The sequence below is a fragment of the Euleptes europaea genome, chromosome 3 (genome assembly GCF_029931775.1).
Source record: "Euleptes europaea isolate rEulEur1 chromosome 3, rEulEur1.hap1, whole genome shotgun sequence".
Taxonomy (NCBI): domain Eukaryota; kingdom Metazoa; phylum Chordata; class Lepidosauria; order Squamata; family Sphaerodactylidae; genus Euleptes; species Euleptes europaea.
The window spans coordinates 120,382,384-120,399,107 of NC_079314.1; the positions used below are offsets into that span (position 1 = coordinate 120,382,384).

At 49.0% G+C, this 16,724-nt stretch overlaps 1 protein-coding gene across 1 annotated transcript; it reads left to right on the plus strand.

The window, feature by feature from the left end:
- Positions 1–3,018: 3,018 nt before the first annotated feature.
- ANKRD16 (ankyrin repeat domain 16) lies at positions 3,019–15,988 on the plus strand. Its single transcript, XM_056847454.1, has 7 exons — positions 3,019–3,356; positions 5,282–5,502; positions 6,261–6,303; positions 6,978–7,086; positions 9,047–9,208; positions 13,180–13,258; positions 15,828–15,988. The coding sequence occupies exons 1-7, from the start codon at positions 3,019–3,021 to the stop codon at positions 15,986–15,988; spliced, it is 1,113 nt and encodes a 370-aa protein (XP_056703432.1).
- Positions 15,989–16,724: the final 736 nt, after the last annotated feature.

Consider the following 16,724-nt stretch of genomic DNA (forward strand, 5'->3'; position numbering starts at 1 on the left):
ACTTTTTGTCCGAGTTGCTCTCTACAAAGAATTGTATCTTTAATTACCCCGTGGGGGTTTTTTTGTTCTCTAATATACTCTTATCAGCATCTTAATTTGGTGTATTGGAGTTGCCTTACTGTGTGTTAGAGTCGCCTTATGGGGCGTTTTGTTTGCTTGTACTGCTTTGAGTTCCAACCTCCAGGTACTAGCTGGGGATCACCTGCTATCACAACTGATCTCTACGTGACAGAGATCAGTTCCCCTGGAGAAAATGGCTGCTTTGGCCATTGGACTCTATGGCATTGAAGTCCCTCTCCTCCCAAAACCCCACCCTCCTCAGGCTCTACCCCAAAAACCTGCCGCCGGTGGTAGAGGAACCTGGCAACCCTAAAAGGCATAGAGTCCAATGCCATAGAGTCCAATGGCCAAAGCAGCCATTTTCTCCAGGGGAACTGATCTCTATTGGCTGGAGATCAGTTGTAATAGCAGGAGATCTCCAGCTAGTACCTGGAGGTTGGCAACCCTACTGCCCTTCCTAGGCTCCCCCCCCCCAAATCTCCAGGTATTTCACAACCAGGAGCTGCCATCCCTATCCTTTACGCTTCCTGTTTGTTTCTTTGGGTTGTTAGTTTTCACATTGGAAGCACACGTGGGCTTTGGAGAACACAGGCCACAGGGGGTTGCTGTTTGCCAGGAGGAAACTTTTAATCAAGGCTTAAGGTGTGAAAAAGGGCAGGGGAAGTTTGTTGCGGCACAGACTTAAATAACACCACCTGGTAAATAATAGCCTGTTTAGGCCTCTGCTGGCAACCCTAGGGCCAGATGACACGGGGTTGTTTCAGTCAGCATCCCGTATCATTCGGCCTTGGCAGGATGTTGGGAGGGAGGTTATCCCCAGACTCGTGAATGGCAGGAAATTAAGTAATTTTCTCCCCACTTCCAACTGGTTTATGTGACAAATAATTGTACACACGAAGCTGACTTGTACTGAATCAGACGCTTGGTTAGGGTTGCCAGGTCCCTCTTCACTACCGGCGGGAGGTTTTTGGAGCAGAGCCTGAGGAGGGACTTCCATGCCATAGAGTCCAATTGCTGCAGTGTCCATTTTCTCCAGGGGATCTGATTTCTGTCGCCTGGAGATCGATTGTAACAGCGGGAGATCTCCAGCCACCACTTTCGCACCTTGTTGTATGTTTCGCTCCTGTACTACGTTCCTTATCTTTCAATATTGGTACAGTGGTGCCTTTCCCCCCCCCCACCACCACCTGAAGGTTGGCAGCCCTACCAGTGAGCCACAGCTCCTCCCCTAAATTATTTAGAAAAATCATTTGAAAGTATTATTTAAAAAATAATCAACACTAAACCTGCAGCTGCTAAAAACAACTAATTAAAATGATTTATTTTTTTTGCTGTCAAGTCACAGCTGACTTATGCCTACCCCGTAGAGTTTTCAGGGCAAGGGAGGTTCAGAGGTGGTTTGCCATTGCCTGCCTCTGCGTAGCAGCCCTGGACTTCCTTGGTGGTCGCCCGTCCAAATAGTAACCAGGGTTGGGACTGAGCATGTGTGACTGACCCAAGGTGCTAGCTTGATACTTTAACCACTACACCACGCTGTCTCCCAATTAAAATAATAAGAACATGAGAAAGGCTCTGCTGGGTCAGACCCAGGCCCATTGAGTCCAGCAGTCTGTTCACACAGTGGCCAACTAGGGGTCTCCAGGCAGCCCCCAAACAAGTATCACGAGAGAGGCAGAAAAGCTATAATATTATAGACCTCTATCATGTCTCCCCTTAACCGCCTTCTTTCCAAGCTAAATAATAATGTGACCGAAAACACAAGGGACAGGGGAAATGCCAATGTGAGGCACTTGTGGGTCGTTGTGTTGTGTCTGAAGATGTGCAGGTAAGGTTGCCAGCCTCCCGGTGGGGAATCTGGAGATCTCCTGGAATTACAAGTGATCTCCAGACAACAGATCAGTTCCCCTGGAGAAAGTGGCTGCTGTGGAGGGTTCGCTACATGGCATCATACCTGTCAAGGTCCCTCTCCTCCCCAAACCCTTTCTCCACTCGGTTTTGGCAACCCTAGCCCGCCCATCACTATAAAACTGACTGGGTCTCAATCCATTGAAAGACAATGGGAAATGTAAGAAGTCTTGGTTTGGTGCCAGGAAATGGCCCCTGGTGGCACCAAGGGAGCGGGGGACACCACTGAAAAGGCCCTGTCCCTCATGGCCACCTGCTTCAAAGACCAGAGGACATGAAGAAGGGCTGACGTTATGACCTCGGTACCTGGGCACAAATACATAGAGGCATGTGGTCTGTTAAGTAGCCAGGCCCTGGTATTTGATGAAGGGAGGTCTGATGCCCCCCAAAATCTTGTTGGTCTCCAAGATGCTACCAGACTAGGGTGCCAGGTCCCTCTTCGCCACCAGCTGGAGTTGTTTGGGGCGGAGCCTGAGGAGGGCGGGGTTTGGGGAGGGGAGGGACGTCAATGCCATAGAGTCCAATTGCCAAAGCGGCCATTTTCTCCAGGGGAGCTGACCTCAATTGGCTGGAGATCAGCTGTAATAGCAGGAGATCTCCAGCTAGTACCTGGAGAGTGGCATCCCTAGAATCATTGAAGTTGGAAGGGACCACCAGGGTCATCTGGTCCAACCCCCTGCACAATGCAGGAAATTCACAACTGCCTCCCCCCCACACCCCCAAGGAACCCTGCTCCATGGCCAGAAGACGGCCAAGATGCCCTCCCTCTCATCATCTGCTTAAAGTCACAGAATCAGTCTTGCTGACAGATGGCCATCTCGCCTCTGCTTCAAAACTTCCAGGGAAGGAGCTCTTACCACCTCCCGAGGAAGCCTGTTCCGCTGAGGAACTGCTCGAACTGTTAGAAAGTTCTTCCTAAGGTCTAGACAGAAACTCTTGATTTAATTTCAACCATAGGCCCATATTTGTTATATAATGTTGAGGGGTCTTTCCCCTAATTCTGGGTCTTAACATCCTTCTAGGTAGCCACAAATGCGATGACGGCAGCTGGCAATGGCGGACGGCGAACCCCAAAAACTGCTTCCCAGGTTAATTCAAGATGGGAACCTCGCCCTTCTCAAGGAAGAGATCGAAAGCGTCAGGGATCTGAGCGGGGAGGTGCGGCGGAAGCACTTTGGCCGGTCGGGGGACACGCTCCTCCACTACGCGGCCCGGCACGGACCCCTGACCATCCTCCGGTACTTAGTGGAGACTTTGCAGATGGACGTTGAACTGTGTAATAACGATTACAAGCGGCCCCTCCACGAGGCAGCCTCCATGGGCCGCCGGGACTGCGTCTTGTACCTTTTGGAGAGAGGAGCGGCCGTCGATTGCCTGAAGAAAGCAGACTGGTATGCGGTTTGGGCTTTGGCTTTGAGTAATGGGAGCCAGCGTGGTATAGTGGTTAAGAGCGGTGGTTTGGAGCGGTGTAGTCTGATCTGGAGAACTGGGTTCGATTCCCCACTCCTCCGCATGAACGGCGGAGGCTGATCTGGTGAACTGGATTTGTTTTCCCACTCCTTCACACGAAGCCAGCTGGATGACCTTGGGCTAGTCACATCTCTCTCAGCCTCACCTACCTCACAGAGTGTCTGTTGTGGGGAGGGGAAGGGAAGGTGATTGTAAGCCGGTTTGATTCTCTCTTAAGTGGTCGAGAAAGTCAGCACCTGAAAAACCAACTCTTCTTCCTCTTCTTCTTCCTCCTCCTCCCCCCGGCAGGCACCTTTGGAATTCTGACACAGTGGGGTGGGTGTAGGGTTGCCAACCTCCAGGTACTAGCTGGAGATCTCCTACTATCACAGCTGATATCCAGTCCTCTGGCCCAAGGTCACCCAGCAAGGTTCCATGGCAGAGTGGGGATTCGAACCTGGGTTTCCTAGTCCGACACCTTAACCACTACACCACGCTGGCCCTCTATCCCTACATATACAGCTCTTAAATACAAGATGCATTTCTGCACCTAGAAGGATGCCTGATCTTCGTGAGGGCAGCATGCAGGACATTCATTGCTTCTTTGGCCCTTTTGACCTGACTCTTCCCTTTTCACCTCCCTCTCAAACCACTATGACACATCTAGCCACAGACAGGGCATCAGGTTATTGCCCTACCTTGCTTGAGGGGGAAAAGGTTAGCAGGAGGTGGGGCAGAAACTATACCAAAGCCTCAGAGGAAAACTCATTTTTTATTGAGAACTGAGTCTATGGTAAAACTGGTGCGGTTGGTCCTAATCAAAGGGATTGCATGGATTGTGTTACAATAATCAAAAAGGGCCAGAGTCCAGTAGCACCTTAAAGACTAACAAAAATATTTTCTGATAGGGTATGAGCTTTCGTGAGCCACAGCTCCCTTCTTCAGATCACTTCTGTGGCTCACGAAAACTCATACCCTACCAGAAAATATTTTTGTTAGTCTTTAAGGTGCTACTGGACTCTTGCCCTTTTTGACTACTGCAAACAGACTAACACGGCTACCCACTGTGTGTTACAATAAAGAAGTCAACCATTCTCAAAATGTGCATACTAACAGCTGAGTAGCAATTAACCTGACTTCTCTATAGACAGGTATCTCTTAAGACTGAACCAAAGATTATTTAACATCTTATATTCCACTGAGTCACTGGCCACCAAGACTAGATTAATTCATGCCATCAGATTTCCTATTACTATGTATGGGTGTAGAAGCTGGACAGTGAAGAAAGCTGATAGGAAGAAAATAAGATTCCTTTGAAATGTGTTGGAGGAGAGTGTTACGGATCCCGTGGACTAGCAAAAAGACAAATCAGTGGGTTCTGGATCAAATCAAGCCTGAACTGACCCTAGAAGCTAAAATGACTAAACTGAGGCTGTCGTATTTTGGTCACATCATGAGACGACAAGAGTCACTGGAAAAGACAGTCATGCTAGGAAAAGTTGAGGGCAGCAGGAAAAGAGGAAGACCCAACAAGAGCTGGATGGACTCAATCAAGGAAGCCGCAGCCTTCAATTTGCAAGACCTGAGCAAGGCTGTCAAAGATAGGACATTTTGGAGGACTTTCATTCATAGGGTCGCCATGAGTCGGAGGCGACTTGACGGCACTTAACACTCACACATTCCACTCAAGAACCAAGTAATGAAAAGAGGGCTAGAAATGTGACTGGTTGCCCTGAGCTCTTAGAAATCTGAAATATTTTTCTTACTAGTGCAAGGTAGCCTTCCGACAGTTGACGAATTGGAAAAATTTCATGAACCCCAATAATGGGATGTGAATTCTGTTCCCTTTCTCCCCTCTAAATTCTAGGACTCCTCTCATGATGGCTTGCACCAGGCGGAACCTGGACGTGATTCGAGATCTTGTGCAGAACGGGGCAAACCCCCTGCTGAAAAACAAAGATGGCTGGAATTGTTTCCACATAGCCTGTCGAGAGGGGGACCTTCAGGTCATCCGGTACTTGCTCGACGTCTCTCCTGATATCTGGAACACAGAAAGCAAAATCAAAAGGACACCTCTGCACACGGCAGGTAGGGCCTGAATACAGCCCTCGGATGGGGCCCCTTAGTAGTAAGTGGAAGACTGATATTTAGGGTTGCCAGGTACCAGTGGAGCGGGGGACTTACCAGCTGCCAGGGTTGAGGCTGAGAGTGCGTGACCGGCCCATAGGGTTGCCAGGTCCCTCTTCGCCACCGGCGGGAGATTTTTGGGGTGGGGAGGAGGGACTTCAATATCATAGAGTCCAATGGCCAAAGCGGCCATTTTTTCCAGGGGAACTGATCTCTATCAGCTGGAGATCAGCTGTAATAGCAGGAGATCTTCCACTATTACCTGGAGGTTGGCAATGCTAATATGACTACTGGCTAGGGTTGCCAGCTCTGGGTTGGGAAATTCCTGGAGATTTGGGGGCAGAGCCTGGGGAGGGGAGGGTTGGGGGAGGGGAGGGGGCTCAGTGTGGTATTGTGCCAAAGAGTCCACCCTCCCAAGCAGCCATTTTCTCCAGGGAAACTGATCTCTGTCATCTGGAGACCAATTGTAATTCCAAGAGATCTCCAGACTCTCCAACCTCTCCAGAGGTTGGCAACCTTAGTACTGGCACCTTTTCTTTTACAAACAAAAAACGCCGGATCATATAGTGAGGCAATTAATAAATATTAATAACAAATATCTGGATAAACATTCAGGACCCAAATGGTAAGGGGAGTGCTACCGTCAAAGGAAAAGGACATGCCTTCTGCTTTTTTTGTCTCTGTAGTTTGAAAATTATTGTTCTGTTTCCCTCGCACAGCAATGCATGGCTGCCTGGAGGTAGTGAAAGATCTACTCGAGCGGTGAGCAGATTTCCTGCCCCTGTTTCCTGACCTCCTGACCCACAAGCTCCTTCCTCCTCTCTCTTTCTCGTTCTCTCCAGCCTGTCTCCCCCTCTTAACCAACCTCTTGGCTGACAGGGCCCTTTTTATTACAGCGGCCGTTCTTATTTTACTACCTGTTGTTCAACTCTGACCAGCAAGAGCACCAGGGCAGATGTTAATTTGGGGCCGAGAACTCCTCAGCCTAAAAACATCTCAGCTTTCACTTAAAGAAGCAAAGTTCAAGCTCCTAAATTAGCAGGGATGAGACTTGGAATACTGTGCACAGTTCTGGTCACCACACCTAAAATATTGCAGAGGTTGAGAAGGTGCAGAAAAGAGCAACCAAATTGATCAGGGAACTGGAGCCACTGCCCTATGGGGAGCGGTTAAAACGCTTAGGGCTGTTTAGCCTGGAAAGAAGGGGAGACATGATAGAGGTCTATCAAATTATGCATGGTTTGGAGAGCAGGGTTTGGGGAGGGATTTCAGTGCCATAGAGTCCAATGGCCAAAGATGCTATTTTCTCCAGCTGAACTGATCTCTGTCGGCTGGAGATCAGTTGCAACGGCAGATCTCCAGCTAGTACCTGGAGGTTGGCAACTCTACTGCACACGGACTCCGTTCCAGAATTTTGTTTCTCTGCTTCTCCCAAGGTGCCTGTACAAACCTGACCATCCAGACCAATGCGGAGTCACCCCCTTTATGGACGCAGTCCAGAATGGTCATCTGGACATCGCACGCCTGCTTCTAGAAAAGCACAAGGTACATGCGAGTGACATAGAGAGGGGAAACGCCTTCCAAACCTGCAAGGTGGAGCCTGATAATTCTGCTGCCCTCCAGGTAGGGTTGCCAACCTCCAGGTGGTAGCTGAAGATCGCCTGGGATTACAACTGATCCCCAAGCGACAGAGATCAGCTCCCCTGGATAAAATGGCCCCTTTGGAAGATGAACTCTATGGCATTATACCCCATTGAAGTCCTTCCTCTTCCCAAATCTTGCCTTTTTCAGGCTCCACCCCCCAAATATCCAGCTATTTCCCAACCCAGAGCCAAAAAACAAGCCGCTGAGATCCGTTATACACCCCAGAGATTCCCTTTGCCCCCAACCACTACCTACACTTAACACAAATATCACACAAAAAAAGGAACTACATGACTTCCACCCCGCCCCCCCTGCAGGTGACCGGGAATTTATTTTTTGGCACTTCTTGGCTAAATCTTTGAGATGGAGCGGTTTCCAAATTGAGAATTACTATTATCATTATTGTTGTTATTGTTATTATTGATGATGATGATGATAGTGATGTCATTTTCAGTACACTTTGCAACTGGATTTTACTGCAGTCACATGCCGCATAATGCACTTTAAATCCACTTCCAATGCACTTTAGTGATCGTTTGCAGGTGGATCATTCTATTTCACACAGTGCCCTTTTATGCAGAGGCGTTTCCCCGCGGTCACCCCCGCCGACTGTGACGGGGATTCCTTTTGATTCTGTATGCCTTTTCTGCCCGTCAGAGGTCAGCTTGCTTTTCCTGTGTGTTTTCCCCGCATTTTCCAGATTCTAGATAAAAAAACAGCGTCTGGGAAACACGGGCAAAACGCGTGGGGAGAGCGAGGCGACCTCTGAGGGCCGGAAAAGGCATGCATAATCAAAAGGAAACCCCAAAGCAGTCAGCGGGGATGACCGCAGGGAAACGTCCCTGCATAAAAAGCCACTGTGTGAATCAGCACGATCCACCTGCAAACTATTGCTAAAGTGCATTGGAAGAAGAAGAGTTGGTTTTTATATGCCGACTTTCTCTACCACTTAAGGCAGGGGTGGGGAACCTTTTTCCTGCCAAGGGCCATTTGCACATTTATAACATCATTCGGCCCCACGCAACCTGGCCCCAGACTCCATGCCTTCCCACCCCCAGAGTCCACAAAAGGCCCCCCGAAGCCCGATCGGCTCCTGCGCGCATGCTCTGCCGTCAGTCATTCCCCCCTCCCTCTCGCTGCTCAACAGCCGACAGGCAGCAAGAGGGGCATACAGTGTCCCCCGGCGTTCCTGCACGCTGCGGTGATAGGGGGCAGCCTTGGGGGAAGCGTCCCTCCCCATCCTCTTGCCGACAAACAGCCATCAGTCGGTGAGAGGAGGTCCAAAGGGCGCTGCAGCACCCCTGCAAGCCGTGGCCCCAGGAACACCCTCAGGGAGGGCCGCCCTGTGCTGCGCCTCCACGTTGGGGCCCTGGAGCTCCCGAGGGCCACAAAAAATGTCCTCGGGGGCCGCATACGGCCCCCGGGCCTGAGGTTCCCCATCCCTGACTTAAGGGAGAATCAAACCGGTTTACAACCACCTTCCCTTCCCATCCGCACAATAGACACCCTGGGAGGTAGGTGGGGCTGAGAGAGCTCTTAATAGAACTGTGACTAGTCCAAGGTCACCCTGCTAGCTTCCTGTGTAGGAGTGGGGAAACCAACCCGGTTCACCAGATTAGCCTCCGCTGCTCATGTGGAGGAGTAGGGGAATCAAACCCCGTTCTCCAGATCAGAGTCCAGTGCTCCAAACCACCGCTCTTAACCATGACGCCACGCTGGAAGTGGACTTAAAGTGCATTATTCGGCGTGTGCGAAAGCTGTATATTTCAGTAGGGGTCATTCAGGAGAACTTCCCGGCGGGTTGTGGCTTGTGATAGTAAGTGGGGTTTTTGCTCAGCTCTTTCTGTCCTTCCTCCTTCAGGCTTCTTACACGGCCAGAGACACGATCGGAGCCCAGCCGTTGCACCGGGCTGCCGTCACGGCCCAGGACGACGCCCTTCGGTTCCTCGTTTCCAACCTGGGCGTCGATGTCAACGCGAGAGCCACCTCCTTGCACATCACGGCCATCCATTACGCTGCCAAGGTCCTGGCTCTTTTCGCTTTGAGGTGTGCTGGAGGGTTAGGTTTGCCAACCTCCAGGTAGCACCTGGAGATCTCCTGCTATTATATTTGACCTCCAGGCAACCAAGATCAGTTCCCCTGGAGAAAATGGCTGCTTTGGAGGGTGGGTTCTGTGGCATTATATCTTGCTCCCTTCTCAGTAGGGCTGCCAGCTCCAGGTCAGGAAATCCCTGGAGATTTTGGGAGTGGCATTATGCTCTGCCAGTGTAGGAGAGCCAGCGTGGTGTAGTGGTTAAGAGCGGTGGTTTGGAGCAGTGGACTCTGAACTGGAGAACCAGGTTTGATTCCCCACTCCTCCCCATGAGTGGTGGACGCTAATCTAGTGAACCGGGTTGGTTTCCCCACTCCCATACAGGAAGCCAGCTGGGTGACTTTGGGCTAGTCACAGCTCTCTCAGCCCCACCTACCTCACAGGGTGTCTGTTGAGAGGAGGGGAAGGGAAGGCGATTGTAAGCCGGTTTGATTCTCCCTTAAGTGGTAGAAAAAGTCAGCATATAAAAACGAACTCTCCTTCTCCTTCTTCTCCTTCTTCTCTACCCTCCCCAAACCCCACCCTCCCCAGGCTCCATTCCCCAAATCTCCAGGTATTTCCCAAACCAGAGCTGGCAACCATAGTACAAGGGCATTCCAAATAGATAATCAACCGTGTACGTGGTGAAGGGTTGAATTCCTCATCCTTGCCCGTTTCAGGCAGGTAGCTGTGTTGGTCAGCAGTAGAAGAGCTGGATTCGAGTCTAGTAGCACCTTAGAGATCAACAGGGTATAAGCGTTCAAGAATCAAAGCTCCGGTATCTCCAGGCATTTGCCAACTGGGAGTTGGCAGCTTTACAGCGAACGCGAATACCTCCTACATTTTATTTAGGCAAGAAACGCCAAACTGTCTGACCTGAATACATGATAAAGTTGTATTTGCTTGTTTTGCAAAATTTCTTCTGCATTTTGGATTTATGGGGCAGATTTATGGAAATCGCAGAGTCTTGGAAAAGCCCACAACCAGTGAGGAAATCAGACTATCTAGCTTTCCAGCATGGGGTAGTGGCTAAGAGCGGTAGTTTGGTGCGGTGGATTCTAATCTGGAGAACCGGATTTGATTCCCCACTCCTCCACATGAGCGGTGGACGCTAATCTGGAGAACCGGGTTGGTTTCCCCACTCCTCTGCATGAAATCAGCTGGGTGACCTTGGGCTAGTCACAGCTCTCTTAGAGCTCGCTTGGGTTCCCCCACCCCTCATTCTGTTCCTTTAAAAGAGCTCCTTTTATGAAATGCTTTTTAACATGGCGCTTGGGTTTTCACGGCGGGGGGGAAGGGAAATTGGACGTTTTTCTCACAGTAAGCACTACAGCCAATTACTAAGCAGCGTTTTCAAGGGATGGGGACTCACTCTTCTGGACTTGAGCTTGTGATCGTGCTGGTGCCTAGCATTTCTAGCATTCGCAACAGAAAAGTGTGGGTCGAGTGAGCATCGAGCCCCAGGTGAAACTCCCATGCGTCAACGACCAATAAGAGCTAAATCATGCTATTTTTTAATGCAAAAGCTAAAATGATAAGGATCATAAATTTTGCACTAGGTACCAGTCTTGCTAGTGTGATGCATCGGCAGATGTACATGAAACCATAATTCACTTCTTGTGCTGCTGCAAGCGGCTACAGGCATCCAAGGAACCTGCAGCCCCGCCGGCTCCAGCATCTCTGGCTACTAGCAACCATCACCAAGGCCTGTTTTTCAACTTTCCCTGCTTGAATGTTCGCCAGTTACCAAGGTTACACTTTGATTACAAGGGAGAGGATGCCCAGAAAAATACCTAATTTTAACCAAAGCAATTGGCTGAGCAGCCAGCTTGCATCTCCGGTTGACAGCTTTCCAAGAAAACTGGGCGGATGTGAACAAGATTCAATTCAACAAGGATAAGTGCCGAGTTCTACATCTGGGTTACAAAAATGAGGGACATGCTTATTGGATGGGAGATACACTTCTGGGTAGCGGCGTGTGTAAACAAGATCTTGGGGGTAATGGTGGACCGTAAGTTAAATATGAGCAGCCAGCTAATGCAGTCTTGGGGTGCATCAACTGAGGTGTAACATCCAAATTGCAAGATGTCATAATTCCCCTGAACCGCTGCATTTGTCAGGCCACACCTGTGTGCAGTTCTGGGGGCCTCACTTCAAAAAGGATGTGGCCAGAATGGAGCGGGTGCAGAGGAGAGCGACGAGGAGGGTCAGGGGCCTGGAGACAAGGAAGCCCCCGAGAAAAGGCCGAGGGAGTTGGGAATGTTTAGTTTGGAGAAGAGGAGGTTGAGGGGGGATAGGATTGCTCTCTTCAAGTATTTGAAGGGCTGTCACTTAGAGGAGGGCAGGGAGCTGCTCCTATTGGCAGCAGAGGATAGGACTCGCAATAATGGGTTTAAATTGCGGGCGGAAAGGTACCAGCTGGATATTAGGAAAAATCTTTTTACAGTAAGAGATGGGTCGGCAGTGGAATCGGCTATCTAGGGAGGCATTGAGCTCCCCCTCACTGCAGTCTTAAAGCAGAGGCTGGACAAGCACTTGTCAGGGATGCTCTAGGCTGCTCCTGCATTGAGCAAGGGGTTAGACTAGATGGCCTCTATGACCCCTTCCAACTCTGTGATTCGATGAGTAATGGACCAATCGGCTGCCTCTGCATAAGCTGTGTCACCACATGTCCAACAGTGCTGGCCGGCTGTTCGCTTTCATGCCCTGATTGATCTCTTAACAGGTCATGTGTGGCCGAAGAGAGATTTTTCGCGGGGGATTTAAGGCTCCTTGGAAACCAGTGTTGCTTCCTAGCTGTAGAGCAGCCTGAATAGCCCAGCTTAGCCTGGGCTGATAGGAGCTCAGAAGCTAAGTAGGGTTGGCCACGGTCAGTACTTGGATGGGAGACCACCAAGGGAGGCTGGGGTGGATATGCGGAGGAAGGCAACGGTAAACCCTCTCTGCTTGCCTCTTGCTTGGAACACGTCTAGGGTTGCCAGCCTCCAGGTACTAGCTGGAGATGTCCTGCTATCACAACTGATCTCCAGCCGATAGAGATCAATTTGCCTGGAGAAAAGGGCCGCTTTGGCAGTTGAACTCTATGGCATTGAAGTCCCTCCCCAAACCCCACCCTCCTCAGGCTCTGCCCCAAAAACCTCCCACCAGTAGCAAAGAGGGACCTGGAAACCCTAAACATGTCATGCATGGGGTTGCCCCAAGTCAGCTGTGACTTGACAGCACAATTTTCTTCTTCCTAGCTGTAACTGTAGCCCAGTGAGCTGGGACAACCTCGTCCACTCAAGTGTTCAAAGGAGAGGTGAGGATATCACATTGACAAATGAAGCTGTCTTATACTGTATCAGACCACTGGCCCATCGAGGCCAGTATTGTCTACTCTACACAGACTGGCAGCCGCTCTCCAGGGTCTTAGATGGAGGTCTTTCACATCCTGTGTTACCCAATCCCGTTAACTAGATACTAGAACATGGGGTCATCTGCGGAAGCTGGAGGGTGAGACCCTCAAAACGGATAAAAGGAAGTATTTCTTCGCACCACGCATAGTGGTGGTGATGGCTGCCAACTTGGAAGGCTTTAAGAGGGGAGTGGACATGTTCATGGAAGAGAGGGGTATCCATGGCTACTAGTGGAAATGCATACTAGTCATAATGCTTAGGATCAGAGGAGCAGGCCTATTAGAGCAGGCCTATTAGTCGTCTTGCTTGTGGGCTTCCTAGAGGCACCTGGTTGGCCACTGTGTGAACAGACTGCTGGACTGGATGGGCCTGGGTCTGATCCAGCAGGACCTTTCTTATGTTCTTATGAACCTGGGACCTTCTGCATGCCAAGTGGATGCTCTACCACTGAGCAATGGCACCTCCCCTAAGCAGGAAGTGAAACACAATTCACATTTTGCTGATTTTGAATTTTTATTTCTAAACTAGGAAGGACATACAGGAACTATCCAGACGCTTCTGTCCCTCGGTGCCAATCTGAACGCAAAGGATGGGAAAAATCGAACTGGTGAGGACTTTGAATATTTCATAATGTGATTATGATGAGTTTCTAAAATGCCTAGCAATCAAGATTGGAGCCTCGGGGAAATTGCCTCTTTGTGTATATGCTATAGGTATGTGTTGTGATGCTAGAAATCTCAGTGGTGTAATGGTTAGTGTCAGACTAAGATCTGGGAGACCCAGGTTCGAATTCCCAGTCTGCTGTGCCGTGAAAGCTTGCTAAATCACACGCACACTTAGCCTAACCTACCCATCTCTGGATTAGGGTTGCCAGGTCCCTCTATCCCTTTTGGGGCGGAGCCTGAGGAGGGTGGGGTTTGGGGAGAGGATGGGCTTCAATGCCATAGAGTCCAATGGCCAAAGCAGCCATTTTCTCCAGGGGAACTGATCTCTATCGGCTAGAGATCAGTTGTAATAGCAGGAGGTCTCCAGCCACCACCTGGAGGTTGGAAAGAAAAAAGACTCCACTGTGCGTATACCTGAAGGGTTTGGAAATCAGCACATGAATATAACAAAGTGCAAATATTTATATAAATTGCTACAACATATAACATAGAGTCACAACTATATACTTATTGAACAAACAACCTAAATTATCTATCCTACTATGTACAATGTATATTAAAACAATCAAGTTGGAACAAACTAGACTTGAAAATTCAAAGTATAGGTATAGTCCTTAGGTTATATTCACAAGGAAGTCTTTGGTTCCTCTTCAGGCTTTAAATGGTGTTACTGACGTTGCCATGAGATGATGCCACAAATTGAAGAAGGGATACGGCCGTTTCAAATTCTTTGGCTTTACATTTCTTCATCAGTCCCTCAAAAACCAGTCATCATGTAATATCTCCGGCTTACATAGTGCATGTTTGCTAAAAATTCAAGCAGGATACATTTTAACCAGTTCCCACGTGGGGTAACACATCTGTGTAGCAGTCCTGGAGGTTGGCAACCCTACCCTGGATGCAAAAATTTGATCAGCAGAATTACAATGCAGTCCTAAACTGAATTATACCCATGGAAGTCAGTGGGGTTAGAAGGGCATAACTCTGTTTAGGATTCCCTGGTTAGGGTAGTAACGTTTGATCTAGAAGTTAGTTAGGTGAAAAGAAATCTTTCGAGAAACTAAAAACATGCCCAGATTATCGAGCAACACATTTTTTAAGAAGTTAATTGTTTTTAATGCAAGTGCTTGGAAAAAATGCAAACGGTAGATAGAAGAGGCAGTCTTCCAAAATACAGAAAGTGAGTTTTTATTTTAAATAGGTTCTTATGAACATGCACAGATACAAAAATATCATCGATTGATTAAAACTTATACAGTGGGTAAGATATTTTCAGCCAGGTGATAGCCCTGACCAGTCAGCTTCGTATAGGGTTGCCAACCTCCAGGTACTATACAAAATAGGCACCTCCGTGCCAATACCAATGGTTAGAAAATCTGCAACGGGGTCTCCAGTACAAAAGTAGCAAAAAATTCTTATTGGTGCTTACACATGTAACATGTAACTTCAACAATACAAGAGTGAAAGATACATATAAGAACAATCAAAGTTATATACAGTATGTACAATCTAAGTAAGGTGCAGTCTCAGTGCACCAATTGCCATGTTCTTTCAAGTAAATGTTGTATTTTCTTCAAAAAGTCCAATAGTAGGTACTAGCCCAAAAGCAGCTTCATATAGGGTTGCCAACCTCCAGGTACTAGCTGGAGATCTCCTGCTATTACAACATCTCCAGCTGATAGAGATCAGTTCCCCTGGAGAAAATGGCCGCTTTGGCAATTGGACTCTATGGCATTGAAGTCCCTCCCCAAACCCCGCCCTCCTCAGGCTCCTCCAAAATCTCCAGGTATTTCCCAACCTGGAGCTGGCAACCCTAGCTTCATATGATCAGCACTCTGTTGGACTGTAGAACAGTAATCCCCAACGTCTCCGAGGCTTGCGGGCACCTTTGAAATTTTGAGAGAGGGTGGTGAGTGTTTCCCAAAAATGGCTGAGCCAAACCCAAAACGGCGGCCCCAGGAGGAGGAGCCAGACCCAAAATAGCTGCCACAGGAGCAGAACCAAACACAGTACCTCTCTCCTTCCTGTGCAAAAGAATTATAGAAGGGGGATTAAAAAAATGAAAGAAAGAGAGGGGGGAATAAAAAGGAAAGCCTGAAGGTAGGATGAAGCCACAAGCCTGGGTGTTTACCAGTTCTTCTGATCCTCCAGTGGCTGCTGTTTCATTTGAATTTCTGCCCCATTTCCCCCCCCCTTCCCACAGCGTAGGAAGCCGGCGTGGTGTAGTGGTTAAGAGGGGTGGTTTGGAGCCGTGGACTCTGATCTGGAGAACCGGGTTTGATTCCCCACTCCTCCACATGAGCGGCGGAGGCTAATCTGGTGAACCAGGTTGGTTTCCCCACTCCTACGCATGAAGCCTGCTGGGTGACCCTGGGCTAGTCACAGCTTTCTCAGCCCCACCTACCTCACAGGGTGTCTGTTGTGGGGAGGGGAAGGTGATTGGAAGCCTGTTTGGTTTTCCCTTAAGTGGTAGAGAAAGTCGGCATATAAAAACCAACTCTTCTTCTTCAGCTCTTCACATGGCATGTGCAGGCCAGCATGAGGCATGTGCACAGATTCTTATGCAGTCAGGATTGCAGGACTCTCCAGACAGCAGTGGGACGTACGCACGGCAGCTTGTAAAGAGGTCGAACCTCCTCCAGCTTTTCGAAGAGGTCAACATGAGTGCATGAACTCGAGAAAAGAAAATGGCTTCTTTCCAGCATCAACCCATTTTGTCTCCTGTTGAACTGCTAATACATTGCAACTATTGAGACATCCGTAGACACAGAATACTCTTTGAGCTAATGAAAGCCAGCAGTCCGCACGAAAGACAACTACGTTCCACAACTGTAATATCAATCCATTGGAAATTGAATTCTACCATCAAGGCATTGTAGTTAAGAGCAAAAAGTCTAGGCTCAAGGTTCTATGAATGATGGCCACTAGATCTGAATCCAAAAGAAAACGTTTACACCAAGTTCATCATCTTACACAAATGAGCCAGTGTGGTGCGGTGGTTTGGAGCAGTGGACTCTGATCTGGAGAGCCAGGTTCGATTCCTCACTCCTCCACATGAGTGGTAGAGGCTAATCTGGTGAACTGGATTTGTTTCCCCACTCCTACACACGAAGCCAGCTGGGTGACCTTGGGCTAGTCACAGTTCTCTCAGCCCCACCTACCTCACAGGGTGTCTGTTGTGGGGAGGGGAAGGGAAGGTGATTGTAAGCTGGTTTGATTCTTTCTTAAGTGGCAGAGAAAGTCGGCATATAAAAACCAGCTCTTCTTTTTCTTCTTCCAAAGCAGCAATTTTCTCCAGGGGAACTGATCTCAGTCACCTGAAGCTCAGTTGTAATAGCGAGAGATTACCAGCCACCACTTGGAGATTAACAAACATAATTAATAGGGAGTATAGGTACCTAATATACT

Coding starts and splice junctions, on each gene's coding strand:
- ANKRD16 (XM_056847454.1), top strand. CDS start 3,019: ATGGCGGACGGCGAACCCCAAAAACTGCTTCCCAGGTTAATTCAAGAT. Junction 3,357..5,281: donor TGCCTGAAGAAAGCAGACTG/GTATGCGGTTTG, acceptor TCTAAATTCTAG/GACTCCTCTCATGATGGCTT. Junction 7,087..9,046: donor TGCTTCTAGAAAAGCACAAG/GTACATGCGAGT, acceptor TTCCTCCTTCAG/GCTTCTTACACGGCCAGAGA.